We start from the raw sequence: 21,236 nt of genomic DNA on the forward strand, positions 1-21,236 counted from the left end.
ATTCTCTCCTCGGTCATTTCCCATCACTTGCACAATCACAACCAACATAAAACCCCTCTCATGAGCAGCATCAGTTTTATCAAGAAAAACTAGCCGCGAAAAAACATTTCATCACATTCAATGAAATGCGCTAAATGCAACTAAATTGCTATGACAATGTCTTTTAGACAATAAATAACATAAGTAAAAAGACCCAAAATATAATCTTTTTTACGGAGCCCTGCCTGATGTCTTTATTGCTTTTACTACTACTATTGTTGTTGCTACTGTCGAGAAGTACAAAAAGGATAATAAGACAACACGAGGACATCTCCTAAGCCACATGTCAAAAAAGCTCTTCGACATATTCCTTGAAAAAAAAGAACACCAAAGATCATATAGGATACGCTCGAGAAAAAATATGGCACTGATAATGCGGGCATCAAGAAGTATGTCGTTAGTGAGTGGCTGAGGTTTCAAATGACTGATCACATTCCAATTATGAACCACATCCATGATTACAAAAAATTGGTCTCCAACATCTTTTCTGTAGGAATGCAGATGTTTCGAAGTAGTGCAAGCCAATGTCTTGATCGAGAAGTTGTCCAAGTCCTAGTTTGATTATTGCAACTCCCTCAAACATAAAAAAGAGGAACATTTCACTTGAAGATCTGGTGAGCCACATGAAAATAGAGGAGGCTAACCGGTTAAAGGATAAGGTTACTAACTTTATCGACAATTTATCCTTTAAATCTAACTTGGTTGAATATGGTGTTGCCTCATGATCTAAGTATAAAAAGACTGTGAAAAAGGTAAATCATAATAAGAAGACCAAGTTGCAAAAGGGAGCCAACTTCAAAAAGCTTGGGAAGCCCAAAGCAGAAGGAAAATTCGTCAAGTGCTATGTGTGAGTAAAGTCGACTACAAAGATTACTAATGCTAAAAGTGTTTCGATCTCCGTAAAGAGAACAAGCCACATCTGAACATTGCAGAGAACAATGTTGATTTCATCACAACAGTGGTTTCAGAGGTGAATCTGGTAGAGAATAATGTTGAGTGGGTCCTTGACATTGGTTCTTCTAGACATTTATGTGCAACGAGGGAAGTTTTCACCAAGTTTGAGGATAGGGAAAAAGGTGAACGTCTGTACATGGCAACCTCCAGTAGCTCTGAAGTGTTGGGAAAAGGTATGTTTTTACTCAAGTTGACTTTTGGTAAAAAATTAACCCTAAATAATATCCTGTATATACATGCCATGCGTAAAAATTTAATAAGTGGTAGACTTTTGAATAAAGAAGGCATTAAGTTAGTTTTTGAGGAATATAAACTTGTACTTTCCCAAAATGGTGATTATGTTGGCAAACTATTTTTAAATGGAGGTTTATTTGTCAAAGAAACTTCACTTAATGAAAATAAAGCTACCACTTCTGCTTACAATGTTGAATTCGTTGATATGTGGCATACTAGATTAGGATATGTGAATATTCAATTTTTAAAGAAACTGATAAAAATAAATATTCCGCCTAAACTAGACATAGCTAACAAATGTAAAATTTACATAGAAGCCAGGCATGCTAAGCCTTATTTTAAGGCTGCTTCCAAGAGAAAAATTGAACTGTTAGAACTTATACATATTAATCTAGAAAACTTTATAAACACTGATAGTAAAGGAGGAAAACACTATTACATCACTTTTGTGGCTCGAGATACACAAAAGTATACCTCCTAAGAACTAAAGATGAAGCTAAGAAATTTCTTATTTATAAGGTAGAAATTGAGAATCAGTTAGATAGGACAATTAAGCAACTTAGATCAGATAGAGGTGGTGAATATGGATCAAATTTCTTAAAATAGTTGTGTGAGAAGAATGGCATAATTCATGAAATTTCTGCTCCATATTTTACTCAGTAGAACGATATAGCAGAGAGGAAAATAGAACTTTAAAAGAAATAATAAACTAATTTCTTATAAGTTTTGGGTTGTCTGATAACATGTGGAGGGAAGCCATTATATCGGTAAATTATATTTTGAATCGAGTACCTCAAAAGAAATTAGATTCTATCCCATGCGAATTGTGGAAGGGATACCCTCTAAATCTGCAATAACCTCCAAATGTGCAATACCTAAAAGTGTGAGGGTGTCTGGCCAAAGTGGACTTGCCAGACTTTAAGAAGTCCACCATCGAACCTAAAACCATTGACGCAATGTTTATAGGGGATGCTATTTTCTTTGAAGATTGATTTCCAATAAAGAAACCTATATTAAATAAGGAAACACAAATAGAAAAATTATCATCCACTTTTTCTAGTGTACTTGCTAAGTCTTCTCAAGAGATTGAATTTTAGCCTAGAAGTAGTAAAAGAGAAAGAACCGAAACATCTTTTGGACCAGACTTTATAACTTTCTTTATTTTTGAGAAAATGATTTGGACACTCTTTCCAATCCTATAGCTCAAGTTTTTTTGTTAGATGAGGATCCTAAGTCATATAAAGAGTGTTGAGTTAATCGATCGATGGAATCGGCCAAGAGGGAGGTGAATTGGCAATTAAAATTTTGGTGGAAGCTTTTGTAGAAAATTGAAAGTAATTGCACAACGATTTACAGTGGTTTGACTTTCTCAACAAAGTCTACGTCCACTACCTTAGCTATCCACACTAAGGATTTTCCAACAAATTCACTAATTTGTTCTTTCTTTTGAGGCCAAAGATATAACATCCCTCAAGAATATACCCCAATTCTTGAGAACACTATTTTCTCAAAGAGAAGATTACAAATTTGCAAACTTACAAGAAAAACCTCACAAGGCAAAATATGTTTGCACAATTCTAGAACAAAGAATGAACACTCAAGAATAAATACAATTGAGCACAATAAGTGTTCTTGAAAGCAAAATGAATATTGAATGAAAAATAGGCTTGAAATGCTCAAACTTGAGCTTTGATGCTTTCTCTTTGATTCTCTCTTGATTCTAGTTGCTTGATGTTTCTTGTTATTGATCAATGGCTTCTAAGCTTGTTTAAATACACCTTCAAATGATTCTGAATGTTGGGGATGCTTAATGGAGTCAATATAGCCGTTTAAGTATGAAAATAATTAATTAAAGCAGTTGGGAGCGTCAGTGCATCGATACATACCCATGGTGCATCGGTGCATCAGTGTAAAATTCAAATATTTTGACCGTTGGACCCTTAGTGCATCGATGCATGGCTGGTGCATCGATGCATGAAATGCATTCGATGTTCAATTTAATTCATGGTGCATCGATGCATGGATTGGTGCATCGGTGCATCACTCTGAAAAATTGATTTTAGGCTTGATTTTGGTTCAAAATACTTTGTGAAAATTGTTTCAAAAATATATTAAGTATAAAACACAATTTTACACATTTAGTAAGGTTTGAAATTGATCTTAAAAGACTTGGAGTAATAATTTGATATTCGATTAATTGAATCTAATATACTTTAGAAAATCATTTCTAAAATCTTAAAATTCATTTAAACTAATTTGTTATATCGAAACAAAAATGTTTTCAACAAAGAGGCTATACGATCTATTGATGCTAGTTTATGGAAAATCGTTATCAATGATAAACTAGAATCAATAATATCTAATCATATTTGGGAATTGGTTGACTTACCTAGGGGATTTAGAAATATCTGCAACAAATGGGTATTCCGGAAGAAACTCAGACCAGATGATTCTATCTAGAGGTAGAATGCAATGCTAGTTGTCAAAGGGTTTGCTCAAAAATTCGATCTAGACTCGATACCTACTCTCCCGTAAAAAATATATCAATGACTTGTGCATTGTTTGCATTAACCTCCATTCAAAAGTGTACATCAAATGGATGTAAAGACCACATTTCTTACTTGAGATCTAGACGAAGAGATCTATATGGAGCACTCCCTTGGTTTTGAGGTGCCTAGTATGGAAGGAAAAGTGAGTAGACTTAATAAGTCACTTTAAGGACTTAATCAAGCTCCTAAACTTGTTGTGAATGGTTCAGATGCATGCGCCTATTCGAGGATGTTTGGTGATGATTACATCATCATAAGTTTATATGTTGATGACAAGTTAGTTTTCAGTACTAACATTGAGTCCATTAATAAAACAAAAGATTTCTTGTTTACTAAATTTGAGATGACCGATTTGGGTGAAGTCGATATAATCTTAGGAGTCAAAGTTACCAAAACTAAAATGGTATTTTCTTTAAATCAAAAACATTATATTGAGAAAGTGTTAAAGAAATTTAACAATTTTGATGTCATCCCGGTTCGAACTCCTTATGACCCTAGCATACATCTCTTTAAAAATAAAGGAAGTAATGTTTCCTAAACTGAGTATGCTAAAATAATTATGAGTATAATGTTCTTAATGAACTATACTTGGCTGGATATTTCCTACGGTGTGAGCAGACTTAGTAGATATACTCACAACCCAAGTCGTGAACATTGGGTCACTCTTCATCGCTTACTTAAGTATCTTAAGGGTACGATGGATTGGAGACTTGAGTTTGTTGGCTATCCTGCGGTTTTAGAAGCATATTGTGATGCCAATTAGGTTTCTATTAATGATGAGGTAAGCTCGATGAGTGGGTATGTTTTTTACTTTAAATGGAGCATCGATCTTGTCGAAATATATGCTAGGGGTTAATTATTTCATAGCCCAGTTTAATGGTGGTTTATGTTGAGATAAACCTGATGAAATAGCCTACATAAGAGAGAAGGATTAGCCACCTTCTATAAAAAAATGTTGGGTCGTTTTTCTAGTACACTTACTAAAATAATGAGGTAAGGTGGCCAAATATACAATTGTGTATATATATCTTAGACATTGAGGACTTAGGTCGATGAAGGGGTTAATTGTGTGTTATGAGTTTACCCCTATTTTAGAAAGTTCAAGACTAGTTTCACTTATCTTAGAGAAGGATTGTTCATCATTACAATGTACTAGTTCAAGATACGTTCACTAGTGCTTAAGAAACTAGCTCTATTATTGCTATTTTGAGAAGATTGTATTTTGAGTTTCAGAAGAATTCTTTCGCATGGGAAATACCACTGTCTTGGTTATTTATAATGTTCATTATTCCCTTCCTTATTGAGTGATCGAGAACAAGAGGCAGTCTTGCGCATCGCCGTTGTCGTCCGTCCATCTCAGCTCGTGCTCGTGGTCAAGGTTGAAGTTGTGGCTTGAACCAATACGTGTCTTTGACACGTCCATGCGGATTCTATATTTTTAAAGAAAATTCACAGAGAATTTAAACAGACAATTTTTTGAAATTAATCTGTAAACTTTAGAATGTACCTGGCCAATTTTATGTCTTTGTTCAATATAAGAATTGTTCTGTTAATTATGTCAGTTACAAAAGTAACTATAGGAGTTAGAAATGTCTGAGAATTATACAATGTATCTGGACACTCCGAGGGCCAGATTCATATGTTTAATTCAACAATTTCATATAAATAAAATCTGGCTTTATTTTGATTTTTATTGGATTAGTTTACCCCTGATGTACAACCTATAAATATAGAAGTATTGCTAACTTCTCAACATACAAATTCACTTAAACATCTCTCAACACTCTCAAAGTTTTCTAAGTTTCTAAATAATTTTGCTGATCAGAGGAGCATTACCATTGCAATCCACTCCGATTTTGGGTGTACGAAATCTTAAATCGACCGTGTTAACCTTGAGGGATAATCCGCCTAAAGAAGCGATTACAGCATCGGTACGAATTTATTTTTATGGCAGTGATTTCACCACGACACGATTTCAGATGATTAGATCTTTAATTATTGTTTATTGGTCATGTCAGTGCTAACGTGTAAATTTTGTAGTATACATTTCCAGCACAATTGAGTCAATTTCGGGCAATAAGCCTATGTTATGTAATTTACAAGGTGGTCACTAAAACACTAATGAACAGACTAAAACCTTTTCTATCTGAGTGGATATCAAACAACCCAGACAGTTTTGTACTTGGGCATTCAATCATAGACAACATAATTATGACCCAGGAAATTGTTCATTGTATGCGGAAAAAACAAGAAAAAAGGGATGGATGGCTACAAACATAGATCTAGAAAAGGCCTATGACATATTAAAATGGGCATTTATTGAGGATACCTTAAAAGACATCGGCTTATCGGATGAGATGACGAGTTTGATTTTATGATGCATTTCCTCCGTCACTACTCAAATCCTATGGAATGGCTCCATGATGGAAGTTTTTAAGCCAACCAAAGGCATCAGATTATCCCCTTACATATTTGTCATGTGCATGGAAAGACTTTCCCAGGAAATAAGCATAGAAAAAACTATGGGCACTTGGAAACCATTCAAAACATCAAAAGGAGGTCCCAAAATCTCACACCTGTTTTTGCTGATGACATGTTCTTGTTTGTTGAAGCATCGATGGAACAACTGGAAGTAAACCATAGAGTTCTTGAGAAGTTTTGCAATGCTTCAGGCCAAAAGGTTAATATTGCAAAAACTAATATTTTCTTTTCAAAGAATGTTTCCGAAACCTACAGAGAACACATTAGCGACACGTTCAGATTTAAGGAAGTGAAAAACCTTGGGAAATATTTAGGAGCGCCATTGATACATGGAAGATCCACACGAAGCTCCTACAATTATCTAATTCAACGAGTCCGAAGCAAGCTGTCCACTTAGAAGGCAACCAAATTATCCCTCGCAGGTAGAATAACGCTAATAAAGGAAGCTTAATCTACTATCCCGTTTTATGTTATACAATCGACCATGATTCCGAGTGGGGCATGCGATGAAATCAAAAGAATCAAAAGGGGCTTTATATGGGGAAACACGAGGAAAATATGGGGTGCTAACTAACCCAGTTTTGAGAGGAGGTCTAGGGCTGAAAGTGCTAAACTGCCAAAACAAAACTTTCATAAGGAAAGTCGCCTATCAATTACTCAGGAACCATAACCATCTGATAGTACAACTCCTCAAATCAAAATACCGATGGACTGGCACAACATCAGAGCCACTGGAAAGAAGAAATTGCTCTAATCTATGGAAAGTTAACAACAAACTCTAGGAAGGGGTTCAAAGTAACGTGAAATGGAATATCGGAAACGGTAAACATGATTTTTGGGAAGATCCCTGGCTCAATGAAACGAGACCTCTACTCCATAGGAAAATCACTAGCAATCGAACAATTCCAGAATGTTCTATTGCATCAATGGTAGACGAGGACGGTGAATGGAGATGGGAAGCCTTTGAGCAATTACTACCACATGAAATCCTCCTTCGGATAGCTACTTCCAAGCCCCAAAAGATGAGTTCAACGATAACACAATCGACTAGAAAAGAAACCCAATAGAAATTTCACGGTTAAAACAGCTTATGATACTAGGGTAAAAAATACTTTGGTAGATGAGGAACGAGTTTGGTCTTCCATAGCCAAACGCAGGGGGCTACCACGTGTTAAAACATTCCTGTGGCTAGTAGAGCGCGAAGCTCTTCTAACCAACGGTGAATGTGTGAGAAGGCACTTAGACGCAAATGCATGGAGTAAAATCTATGATAATGCATTGGAGGCTGTAGACCACATTCTACGTAAATGCATTAAGGCAATTTTTTTTTTGAAAAACACTGATTACGAGGGAGATGCTAGACGAATTTCTCTCAATCCACATAAAGGAATGACTACTCAATAACATCGAGCTAAAGAAACAATATGCAAAAGATGGAGCAGATTGGGATCTCCTGTTTGGAGCCATTTTATGAAACCTTGGACTCATAGGAACAAGATAACCTTCGAACCGGAAAGCATTCAAAGGGAATCAGTTCTGGAGAGGAGTAAACGACTAGTACCAAGCATAAACCTGGCGAAGATTACAGGGAGCATCAACCAGCAAAGTACGGCTACAGTAGTACGTGGGGAAACTAGGCTAAAAAAACCCCTGAAGGTTGGCTGAAACAATACGGATGGAGTCATGAATCCATCCAATGGTAAGTAACGCATCATGCAGGGTTGTGTTTCGAAACGAAGAAGGTCGTTGGATACTCGGATTCTCTAAATCTATTGGATGCTGCACGATAATGGAAGCGAAACTATGGGGAGTTTATGAAGGTTTAAACGTAGCTTGGAACCTAGGAGTGCAAAAGGTGATTCTTGAAACATATAGCTTGGAGGTAACGAATATGCTACAAAGAAACGACGGGGACAGTCATACCACATTACACCATCACATATCGAGCCTATTAAAGAAAGATTGGGAGGTTAAAATTGAACACATCTTTCGTGAAGGGAACCGAATCGCTGACTGCGTGGCTCGAATGAACAGGGTTGAAGATAGAAGACATAAACTGTATGTAACACCACCAGCAGTAGTGCTGACGCTGCTCCAGGAGTAAGGAGGCATTTAGATGCTTTAGTTGATTTATTTCTTAGTTTACCAAAAAATATATATATAACAAATCATACTATAAAAAATTGTTTGAGGAGTTTCTTGTATCAGTTGAATGATTGTAAAATCTATTATACATAGAAGTAAACTTATAATTTTCTGTCGCAAGATAAAAATTTAAGAAGTTATATTATAACTTAAAGAATATGTAAAATTTGAAAATTTTAGACTAAATATTATATATATACGTGTGTGTGTATATATATATACATATATAATTTTAGATGTACACACACCTCAACACTTTGATTTAACACATTAAAACGGTTCAGAACACTCCGTACAACAGTAACAATTTCATTTTTTAGTTTTTATAGTAAAATTACTCATATTAAATCCTTATAAATAATGATATATTACAATAAATTTAACTTTTTAAGATGAAATTTTACGTCTAGCAAATCCTTGTAAATAATGATATATTTCTATTAAAAAAATTAACTTTCAAGTTTAAAAGATTAACAAAGAATACAGTAAAATATTTAAATTATTAATAAAAAATTAAAAATTAAAGGTTAAAATGATATTTTTCGAGAATAAATGACGATAAAACACTTTCGACCTTTTTCAGCATATAGATATAAAAATATTTACTTGAATTTAAGAAAATTGAACCGCACATTCAAAAACATAGTTATAGTTAATAAAAAAAACAAAGTTATAGTCTTTCAAAAAAACAGAGACAAAGTTATAGAATTTCAAAATTTCATACTATATTTATAATTAAAAAATCATAATTTTGTTACAAATAAAAATCATATTTCACTTTTTTGAAACTCGTTGTTTAAATTAATAAATTATTTTTTTAAAATTTATATTTTAATTTCACTACTTTTATTTTCTTATAACTTAATTTCAAAAATTACAAAAGAAATTATATCAAAATGATTGATAAGTTTACCAGTAGTATTTTTATCTACCGATAACTTATCTGATTACTATAAAAATTATCCTAATCCGAATAAATTTTAAACAAAATTATTTTCTTAATTTGTATAACAATAATATTTCATTTATTTAAACTAAAAAGTAAAATAAAAAATTTGTGTATGGTGAGTTTTAAATTTAAGTAGTAGTTGTACTAATATAAGTTAATGAAGAGGTCAAAGCCGAGATGCGAAGATCAAGGATATACCAACTGTGCTAGAAATAGAGATGCAGTTGCACTGCAGGGTAGCATTACGTTTCGTCTATCTTTTCTCATAATCACTTGATCTCCATATGTGAATCCAACATCTTTGGTACAGCCAGAAGCCTGTCATTTTATTGCTTATCATCCAAAAACCACACAAATGGTCAGCTCCCTTCTCCCCTTCTTACAGATATATTGTGGAAAATATTAATTTTTACTGAAACTAAGCATGAGAGCACTGAATTGTGTTTATTGCTGGTGTGTTGGTAGGGTTCTTGTCCTTCTATTAGAAACATTCTCCTTCTGGATTCCGAGGGGCATCGTGTTGCTGTTAAATATTATTCAGATGACTGGCTGACTAACAGTGCTAAGGAAGCCTTTGAGAAAGCTTTGTTTTCAAAGACTCAAAAGACCAATGCTCGCACTGAAGGTAAAAAAGTTATAATCCTGCTATTTCCCATTTTCTTAATCAATGTAAGGGGAACTAATAAACTTGAAGAACTGACAATTGGTAGGTTGATTTGATACTTCTGATCGGTTCTCAGAAGGTTATTGCATTGAAATCATTTTGCATTTCGTTTTACTCTTTATTGGGAATACAAGATCAGATATCTATCATTCAATGACCTTCCATAATGTATAACCATTTCTACTTGATTTTGGTGGTGTTTCCCTGTTTACAGCGGAGATAGCCATGTTTGAGAATCATATCATCGTGTACAAATTTGTTCAAGACCTTCACTTTTTTGTTACTGGGGCTGAGGGTGAAAATGAACTCATTTTGGTTACTGTTCTTCAGGGGTTTTTTGATGCAGTTGGCCTTCTTCTAAGGTTTTCATACTCACTTATTTATCATATCTTTGTACATGCTTATGGTCATATTGCGTACAGCTTATTTGGCTCCTTTTGGTCCAGGGGGGCTGTGGATAAGAAAGAAGCGTTGGAGAATTTGGATCTCATTTTGTTATGTCTTGATGAGATCGTCGATGGCGGGTAAGCAACATGATTCATTGTAGTTAAAGTTTACTTTTGTATAGAAAACATTATTTATTTTTGTTTGCTAGTCAAGGTCCGCCTAGTTTTGAAGCTTCAACTTGCTGCCATATGCTACTAGTACACATGAGATTATAGGATAAAGAAAAGTGGGCGAGGGAGAACATTTGATGGACTAGTTTATATTCAATGATCGTTAACCTGCCATTGTTAGTGGAAATTGTAGTTACATATCTAATAATTGGATAAAAGGCAATCATTTGTGTCCGTTAACGTATCTATTCATTCATTTCAGTTTTATCTAGAATACCATCCATTAGTATGGATGCTAAATTGGCTTAGACTAATTATACAAGTCAAGAGAAGATAGTTGTAACACCCTAAATCTGATTGGGACTAAAGTATTACATTAAATTACCAGGGTAATTTTGATTTTCAAAATCTCTTCATTCTCATTTCAAAACATACTATATTCCGCGACATCAAAATATAAAAACACTTTTATAAAATCGGAGCTCCGTTACACATAATTTAAAATCAAAATAGCACAAATTCATAGTGATAAATCAAATACATGAGTAAGTTATCCGAAACCTCTTCATTCTCATTATTTTTTTTATCTTTTTCCCCTTTTCAGTATCATCCTAGAAACTGATGCTAGTGCCATTGCGGGAAAGGTTGCTAGTCATAGTGTAGATGAGGTTGCTCCTTTATCTGAGCAGGTGTTGTTACTTTGCTTCCTTAAAGAAGCATATAAAAATCACTTCACTTAGATTTTTGTTTTTAATGCTTCTTCCAACATTTCTCTCTAACCAGACAGACACAGAAGTCATATTTGCTTCTTGTTTTAATGTTTTGCAGACAATAACTCAAGCATTAGCCACTGCTCGGGAACATTTAGCAAGATCTCTCCTCAAGTGATGACAAGGAAAGAAAGCAAAGAGTTTTGAAAGATAATATTTCTATGGATTTACTAATTATAGTTGTAATCGTTTAAACTATTTAAACATTAATGCAAAATAATTTGGTTATTGATGGAGGAAATGGGTGTTGAGAATATAAAAACATTATTTTGCAGAGGATGTGCGCAACATCCAATTTTGTTCCATAAGCTGCCATCCGCAACTCAACCACTCTTCTAGACTGGTTTCGAATCATAGGCAGATGCACTAACTCTTAAGGAAAAATAAAAAATAAAACTTTTTACATTCCCGTTATTTTTAAAAAAAGAATATTAAAATTTTTGAACTCACATTCTTAAATTTATATCAACCACTATTTTATAATTAAATTGAGATAACCACCTAATTTAAGGAATATGTTCTAATAGCCATACTATTTAAAATTTAAGAAGGTATATTATAATTTAAAGAGCACGTAAAATTATAAAATTTGAAATATATACAATAAAAATAAAAAATATTTAAATATGTAAAAAAAAAATTTATATGTGCATTCACACCTCAACACCTTGATTAAACACATTAAAATTGTTCGAAGAATAGCATTTCCCTACACCCTCTCGGTGCCCTTTTGGTGCCTCATCAGTAAAAGGTTGACACCTGGATTCATTTATTAATTCTCTTAATATGGATCTCCATTAATTCACTCACCGTTTTGAGTCACCCGTTAACTTAAGAAAGGAGTTGAACTTCTTCGGTTCGTCTGAATCTTCTCTCAATATTTATCACATTTTTTTAAACAATTTTTGGGTTCCGAACGAATACCCATGGAAATTGAATTTCGGCCAAGTGACTAGGAGTTGATCGATTGCTACCCAAATGGAAATACCCAGGCTGATTCTTGTTTTGCCCGCTCGATTGGAAGTACCCAAATGAAAATAGACTCAACCTGGCTACCGGTGGCAATTACTGGAAAGCTATGAGTATGGCCATTGGGATTAATCTTCTAGTTTTACTCATATTGTTTAATATTTTAGTTCATATATATGAAAAGATACTGGAAAATGATGTGGAGTTTGGATCTCTTGATAAGCTGTCTAGTGGCTTCTTCAACTTTGCATTGGTAAGTTGTGTTTTTTCCTTGTCCTTGAAGCTGTTTTACTTTAGTATTGTTATGGAAAACTGTATGAACTTTCTAAGTTGTATTTGGGAACTGATTTATTCTCACAAGCTGCCTGCTACATTGTATGTGATTTAAGATTTAATTTAGGGTAATTTCTTTACGTTAAGAGATAAAAAGTCATCTTTAGTTTTCCTAGCCAACAAACCTGTTTTGTTTATAAATGGAGGATGTTTGACATCTGGTGTTATTCTTTGATTCGCCATGTGCTCTGACATTTTACCTCAGTTGTTATTCTCTCAAACAATGTGCTATTCTGGAATGTACTTTTGTTTTTATTCTTTCTTTTCATGCCTTTCTTCCGGCAGCGTCAACTAACCACTAGCTTTCAGATCCTTTCAATGGTGCTCCGGAAGAAACAATTAATCAACTTATTTGAAGCGCCTCAAGCAGCAAATGCAGGTAATGAAAGGAATTTTCATATTGGCAATGCAAAATTTTATAATATTTTATTGTATTCTGAATGCTAACTGGTCAAACAATTCAAACTTATTGCTTGACGTTTCAGTGTAATTAAATTATTGATTTCTAGTATATGATCAGGAAGGAGATGATATGGAGGTGAATCTAAATGGGAATAGACCTAAAGAAGAAGAAGATGACTTGGATGACATGGTATTTCATTAAAGCATCATCTCTTGTTCATGTCTCCATTATATGATTTATTCTAACTCATTTTAGTAAAGATAGGTTTTTGGGTACTAACACAAATATCATGTTAAGATTTTGCAGCTCAATTTTGCTTTGGATATCAAGATACCAACCAGGTCTTATATTTGATTCCAGCTAGGTGTTAGATTATAATCTTTCACAGTTATGTCATTTAGATGTTAAATGAGCATCAGATGTCAGTTAAAACAAAGGCGTACACTGTTGAGAGGCAGAGAAAGATCCAACAAGCAAGTTAAAACTCATCATCAACATCTATTAATGTCTTGGAGCTCTCACCTAATAGCTTTATTTGCATAAAATTTAGACAATCTTGTTGGTGTTGGTGAGACATTTAGTAACACCAAAAGCAAATTAATTTAATACCGTATGACTAGTGTCCGCTCGGTATGAGTACTATAAATGGGTGCGGATATATGTGTAAGTATACACAATTCACACAAGTAATATAGTGATAAGTTGAGTATCGTCTCCATAGGGAATTGGGGAAATCAAATAAGTTTGTCAAGGCACTTTACTTTTTCACCTAAGTAAAGTTAGTGATGGTATGTACAAATGAGAATGTTGTGGGAAAATGGAATGACTGATGTGAAAATGGAATGGTGGTAGTGTGGTTGCAATTGAATATGTCGTGGCAAGTTGGATGAAATGTCGTGGTAAATTCAATTCTGATAAGTGCAAACAAATGGAAATGTCAAGGCAAAATAAAATGTAAATACTGGATTTAAAATGTAGGACTTTAGCTTTCTCACATGACAAGCTGCTATGAGAATGAGGGATAGGAGTCACTGGGAAAATCTAAGTCTATTTCTTCGAATTGTATTTCTTCTATGCCCATCCTGCCCAACAGAGTCTACTAAGGTTGCCTATGCTATCTCTAGTAAGGGACTCGACAGATTAAAGATACCCTGGCAAAACCGATTGGCGTAAACCCCTGCAGTGATCATATTGGTTCAGATAACAGGATATGTCTCGGCAATACCTTTTTGCGGCAGCATTAACATCTAACCTATCATTCTTGCACAACTCCTTTTAGTCGAATGAAATCCTAACCTTATCTCTAAGGTGGATTAGGCCTACTTACTACCTAGAACCCCTTGTTTATGTAGTTCCTCCCTAGTTTCTCTCGAATACTAAGGATATTTTGCTAAGGTATTCTCTAGAACCCTAAAAACCTCCTAAGGAAAGGCTACTCTCGTAGCTCCTAGAACCTTAAGGCATTAAGTTTCATAAACAAAACATGTTAAAGCATAGAAAAACAACCATTCATTAAAATAAAAAATTAAACATCCAAGCAAACTCCCACCAAATAGGATTAGTGCATGGTGGGGTTCGAAATAAACAAGCACAAAGCAAGTTTCATTTGTTCCTTACAACCCAATAACAAAATATGAAAGCAAAGAACTAAGGGGAGGAGAGAAAGCCTTCGACGTGCACTGCCCAATGCTTCCCTCGGCCACCACGAACTGCTCCCAGCGAACTGGCTCCTTTTGGACGCTCAGGATGCCACTCCCTCAGGCTTGTCAAGGAGAAATATCATGGCAAGTAGGATTGACGGAGAAAGATGAGACGTTCTCTCTCTAACTTTTTAAGCTCAAATATGGGTGGAACCAAAGTCTTCAACAATGTGGCTTCATCCTCTATTTATAGGGGAAAACTAATCCTAGGACTTGGTGTTGAAATTCTTAGGAAACCCCAAACCATGCTTAAATCACGTGGGTATCGGGCAGAGCATAACAATGATTCAGTCTGGGTTGCTGACTGAGTAACCGGCATAATCCCGCTGCAGATGCCCAAGGACATACAGGATCTGCAGAGCAGGCGGTGTGGTCAGCAGGATTGGCTATAGCAGCGCCGACCCCTCCAGGCGGATCTTCGAGGCAGATGTGTCGGGCAAAGATCATGGAAAGTAGGAGACAGCTGGCTAAAAATATCTTCTTGCACTTGGCTCGCTTTTGAAATGCCAATCCAACTCAGTATTTTCATTCTGTTCAGTACTCTCCTTATGTCACGACATTTCCTTTTCTCTTTTCCTTTCTCTCAATTCTTACACATCATTAGACAAACATCTTCCCCATAAGGTAGCACTGATGACAAATTAAAATGCCGCGACAAACCAAATTCCACCACATGCAACTAAATGCTTCTAAATGCATCTACATGGTCCTAAATGAGCTCTTAAACATTCAATAACTTAAGTGACAAGGTCCCAAAATGTGACCTTTTACGGAGTTATTACACCCCCAAACTTAAGCTATTGCTTGTCCTCAAGCAATGGATAATATTAAGCAAAACAAAAATACCTTGACAAGTTCAGAAGCATAATAGTTTATGGGATAAAATTTCATCCCTCAGCACATATGGCTTCAACATGCTAGACTAGGTCGAGAAATCTAGTACTGTCCCCTAGGGAAAGATTCTTTGTGTGGGTGTGTGCGTGTTTGTATCCAGTCCATGCTTAAAAAACTTAAAAAATTTCTAAGCAAACTTTCTTAATTTGCCATGACATTTAGAAATTTTACTCCCACCTTATTTTCTTTTCTTTCATTAATTCTGCTACGATGGGAGTCAGCCTATCACACCTACCATCCCACACTCTAGGTGAAAGGGAGCATACATTCTACCCCCGAGCTAGTCAGGTAGAGTCATCCCGTTACTACTTTCATTCACTCATATGCCATGGCATAGCGGAGTATCCCTCTACAGATACGCCGAGGCATTTATTCATGACTTCATTCATTTATTTTTATTTTTTTCATTTTTCATCATTGTTTGTGGTTTTCATCATTCACATTTTTATGCCATGACATATAAGAATTCTCTTATAAAAAAATTCTAAGTTTCTCAAGCATGGAAAGCATACAATCGTGTGTTCAAGGGTTTCAAAGAAGCAAGTCTTAGAGTTGGTTCTATCATCCTCAACCAGTCATGTACATTCTATCCTAGCCATCAAGAATTCATCATCATCGAGCATCCTTAACTAATTCTAGAAAACTATTCAAACACTTACTAATGTCATGGCATATTTATTTTACTAATACTATCATGTAATGATTTGAAAACCCTACCTCCCCCAAACTTGAAAGAAGCATTGTCCTCAATGCTTACTAAATCTAAGGAAAATGAAACTACATGCTATGAAATGCAATACAATGCAAGGTACCTTGACTTCATGCGTGTGGTGGTGCGGCGGTCGTGTCACGGGTGCACTTTCTTAGTTTGGTTGGGCTGGAGTGTTTGGAGTCAGAAGCAGCTGCGGCCGTAGGAGTAGTGGGACCTTTCGGGATAGTGGAGAGCTGGGGCTCCTCACGCTTAGATGCCTTCTGTAGGCGACGTAGGCTCCTACACAAAGGAGCTTGCCATGATATCTCAGATTATGACTTCTCGGTTGAATCGGTGGGCTGCAGTACTTCGGGGTGCTCGTTTTTCCATTTGTGCGACAGGTTACAACATATCAAGATGTTTTACCGCCAAAGGTTCAATAAATTATGGGGATTCCGGGTGATGAGCAAGTTGGAGGTTGGCTTCTCGATCTATATCGGGCGATACAACATGGACGGGATCAGGGTCAGCGGGCTCTTCTGCTTCAGCAGCCTGGGGAATTTCTGCACTAGGTGATTGATGAGCTTCAGCAGTGGCAGGACGAGGTACTTCTGCAGATGCCTCGGCATCCTCATTTGGTGGCACTAATGTTGCAGGGAAGTCTGGGACGGTGAAGTTCGTATGCGGGAGAAACTTTAAAAAGATGTTGGTGAAAAACTCATCTCGACACTTAGCATAGGTAAAATTTATCATCAGTTTGTCGGAGAGCTGCCCGACATGCTCTTGAGTGCGCTGGATTTTCTGCTTCAGGGCATCTGAGTTTGTTGTGGCATGTGGAGATGGTGAAACACAAGATGTGGTCACCTCTTTTTCTTTTCCTTTTTCGTCCTTCAAACCCAACAACATAGGGATTTTTGCCGTGGTAATTCCAGCACTACCTGGTAAAATCTCGTCAAACCGTTCTTCAAGATCCTTCTTTTTACGGCATAAGGTAGTGATGAGATTCGAAAATACCAGGGCACTTGCAGATCGCTTCATGCATAAATGGGATTGTTCTATAATGATTTTCCCTACATCAATGGCACTCCTGAATATGATTGAGTACAGTAAAAGCATCCACTGGATAGACACGGTGGTGTTGTGGGAAGTGGGCAAAAGCTTGTGCTTCATAAAATGGTTCCACAACTTTACTTTCGGGAGAAACTTCTCCCTGTCCACGGTCTTACGACTTAGTTACTGGCCATTCCATTAGGTGTCGAGAAGACAGAGGTCTTCCAAAATACCTTGGTATGTTTCGTTGTCTGCGTCCTGTGCGAATGTGGCAGGCGGTCTTTTAGAACCTGCAATTTAAAGTAACGATTAATAGAATGAGTAAATTGAATGGAAATTCCACGAACCATGAAGACATGCTGGTTTGGCTCGTAGATGTTTGAGTAAAACTCCTTCACTATCAATGCGTTGACAGTGGCTGGATGCTTGACAAATTTATGCCACTTGTGCTTGTTAACCACATCGAGCACCTCACTTCCGAAGGTAGCATCCTTCTCTTTGGAGAAGATAACCCCCAACTTGAAAAAAACTTGTCAGGTTTTGATGGTTTGGAACCGGTCTTGGGCGGCATCATTCACAAATCGTGGTGGTGTAGAAGAAGATGGTCGGGATCGAACCATGGTGGAAATAGAAAACAAAAGGTGGGTAAGGAAGCTAAAAGCTTGGGTCGGCTATGGAGGTTGTCGGCGTAAGAGAGAGAACAAAGAAGATGAGATAAGATAAAGTTAAAGGAAAAATGAAAAGGAAAGGAAGATAAAAACAAAAGTGAGATTTTGTGGAGGAAATATTAAATACATGGTGGGGTCTGGACAGGAAGAAAACAAAAAGTAAAAGTTAATTTTTAATCCTAAGTAAAAGTGGAAAAGTTTCTCTCCTTTTACTATTCAAGTTTGCCGCCCAAATTTCCTTTGTGTTAACCGTACGCCTCATATGGTCACCATGTGGGATAATCCTTAAAACAAAAATATTATAAAACAATTAATTAAAAAGAAGAAATACTAAGATAATGACAAAAGACAAATTATTTATGCACAGGGGTAAATTGAAAATGTCTAGACATCCTTAAAATGCTGGGCTAGTATAGACGTCATGCAAGAGAAGTGTCGACTTGTCACGCAATGGTGGGACTCCCTAGTAAGCCTTCAGGCGATGGCCATTGACTTTAAAGATAGAACCATCGTCCATGTTCTTGATATTAATAGTGTCGTACGGGTAAACATGGTGGACTTTGAATGGTCCCGACCATCGTGACTTCAGTTTTCCCGGGAAGAGTTTGAGCCTAGAGTTAAACAATAATACTTTCTGGTCTACATGAAAATGTCGTGGCAACCGCATTTTGTCATGCCACTTCTTGGTCTTTTCCTTGTAGAGCTTGGCATTTTCATATGCTTGCGCTCGAAACTCTTCCATTTCGTTCAGATCAAGCAATCGTTTCTCCCCAGCGAGTTGCACGTCAAAGTTTAGCTTCTTTATCGCCCAATATGCCTTGTATTCTAGCTCAACTGGTAGGTGGCATACTTTTCCATATACCATCTTGAAGGGAGACATTCCCAGAGGTGTTTTGAATGTCGTACTATAGGCCCAGAGTGCTTTATTGAGTTTTGGGGACCAGTCTTTCCTTCGAGGGTTCACCACCTTCTCTAAAATTTGGTTGATCTCACGGTTGGACACTTCAGCTTGCCCGTTAGTTTGTGGGTGATATGATGTGGCAATTTTATGTCATACTCTGTATTTCTGTAATGCCTTGGCAATTAGCTTGTTATCAAAGTGGGTGCCTACGTCACTGATAATGGCTCTTGGTACTCCAAATCGAGTGAAGATGTTTTTGTGAAGAAACCTGAGCACTGTCTTCGAGTCATTCCTCGGTGTGGAAATTGCTTCAACCCACTTAGACACATAGTCCACCATAAGCAAGATGTATAAATCTCCAAAGGAAGATGAGAATGGTCCCATGAAATCAATGACCCAAACATCAAAGAGCTCTATCTCCAAAATATTTTACAGCGGCATTTCGTGTCGTCTAGAAATGTTTCCAGTGCGCTGGCATCTATCGCACGCCTTGCAAAATTCATGGGCATCCTTAAATAGTGATGTCCAACAAAAGCCTGATTGAGGACCTTTGCAGCAGTCCTCACACCTCCAAAATGCCCTCCACAGGGTGTTGTGTGGCAATGGTGGAAGATATCATGTTGCTCTTCTTCGGGGACACATCGTCGAATCATTTGATTGCTTGAACAAATACGGCTCGTCCCAAAAATAGAACTTGGCATAATGCATAAACTTCTTTTTGCCCTGGCTGTTCAGTTCATAAGGAAAAACACTACTAACAAGAAAATTAACAAGGTCAGTGTACCACGGAATTGCCGTGGCATATAAAAGTTTCTCGTCAGATAATTCTTCTTTAATATAAAAAATGTCTTGGCATTCTGAAAAGTTTTCTAGCCTAGATAAATGGTCTGCAACTTGGTTCTCAGTACCTTTCCTATCAATGACCTCTAAGTTGAACTCTTGCAGCAGTAATATCCATCTAATAAGTCTAGGCTTGGCATCTTTCTTGTTCACTAAGTATTTTATAGCGGAATGATCGGTGTGAACTATGACCTTGGTGCCTATCAAGTATGGCCGAAACTTGTCAAATGCAAATACCACGACAAGTAATTCTTTCTCAGTGGTGGTATAGTTTAATTGTGCCTTATTTAAGGTACGACTAGCATAATGTATAACATGGAAGATTTTAACTCTGAGCTACCCAAGCACAGCTCCCACGAAAAAATCACTTGCATCACACATTAATTCGAACGGTGCCGTCCAGTCTGGGGGAACTACGATCGGTGCAGAGATAAGTCTATTCTTCAGCTCTTTGAATACGCCGTGGCATTTCTGATCGAACAAAAACGGTTGGTTCTACTGCAGTAGGGTGCACAAGGGCTTGGATATTATGGAGAAGTCCTTGATGAATCGTCTATAAAATCCAACATGTCCAAGGAAACTCCAAATGCCCTTGACAGAAGTTGGTGGGGGTAGCTTCTCGATCACCTCGATCTTAGCCTTGTCTACCTCGATGCCCTTTGTAGAAATTTTATGGCCTAGAACAATGCCTTCGATTACCATGAATTGGCATTTTCCAGTTCAACACGAGATTAGCCTCCTTACATCGCTTCAGTAACTTTGCCAAATTGCCGAGGCATTTTTAAAAGTCATATCCGGAAACAGAAAAATTGTCCATAAAAATTTTAGAAAATCATCAACCATGTCTGAGAATATAGCTTGAATGCAACGCTTAAAAGTTATCGGGGCATTACAGAGTCCAAAAGGCATTCTTTGAAAAACATACATGTCATAGGTACACGTGAATGTTCTATTCTCCTGGTCCTCTAGTGCAATTACAATTTGATTATACCCCGAGTATCCGTTCAAGAAACAATAATATGCCTTGCCAGCAAGTCGATCCAATATTGGATCGATGAACGACAAGGGGAAATGATCATTCTTGGTGGCCTTGTTAAGCTTGCGATAGTCCATGCAGATTCGCCACCCGGTGACTATGCGTGTAGGTAACAACTAATTGTCTTCACTTGTCACAACGGTCGTGCCTCCCTTCTTTGGCACACATTGGATGAGACTCACCCAGGAGCTATCCAAAATGGGGTATATTACTCTAGCGTCAAGCCATTTGAGAATCTCTTTCATCACAACTTGCTTCATGGTTGGGTTTAATCTTCGTTGTGGCTCTATGTATTTGCTGTGGCATTATTCCACCAGAATCTTGTGCATGCAGATAGGTGACTTATTCCCTTTAGATCTTCCATCATCCATCCTAACGCTTTTTTATGCTGTGACAAAACAATTAAGAA

At 36.6% G+C, this 21,236-nt stretch overlaps 1 protein-coding gene across 1 annotated transcript; it reads left to right on the plus strand.

Annotated features, from left to right (window-relative positions):
* Positions 1 to 412: 412 nt before the first annotated feature.
* LOC120199168 (coatomer subunit zeta-2-like) lies at positions 413 to 11,499 on the plus strand. Its single transcript, XM_039200350.1, has 8 exons — positions 413 to 428; positions 945 to 1,166; positions 6,389 to 6,456; positions 9,817 to 9,976; positions 10,230 to 10,377; positions 10,462 to 10,539; positions 11,177 to 11,261; positions 11,401 to 11,499. Exons 1-8 carry the CDS (start codon positions 413 to 415, stop codon positions 11,458 to 11,460), a joined length of 837 nt encoding a protein of 278 aa, XP_039056281.1. The 3' UTR covers positions 11,461 to 11,499.
* The last annotated feature ends 9,737 nt before the right edge of the window (positions 11,500 to 21,236 follow it).

The sequence above is a fragment of the Hibiscus syriacus genome, unplaced genomic scaffold (assembly GCF_006381635.1).
Source record: "Hibiscus syriacus cultivar Baekdansim isolate YM2019G1 unplaced genomic scaffold, ASM638163v2 tig00005377_pilon, whole genome shotgun sequence".
Classification (NCBI taxonomy): domain Eukaryota; kingdom Viridiplantae; phylum Streptophyta; class Magnoliopsida; order Malvales; family Malvaceae; genus Hibiscus; species Hibiscus syriacus.

Coding starts and splice junctions, on each gene's coding strand:
- LOC120199168 (XM_039200350.1), top strand. Junction 6,457..9,816: donor GCAATGCTTCAGGCCAAAAG/GTTAATATTGCA, acceptor GTGTGTTGGTAG/GGTTCTTGTCCTTCTATTAG. Junction 10,540..11,176: donor GATGAGATCGTCGATGGCGG/GTAAGCAACATG, acceptor TCCCCTTTTCAG/TATCATCCTAGAAACTGATG.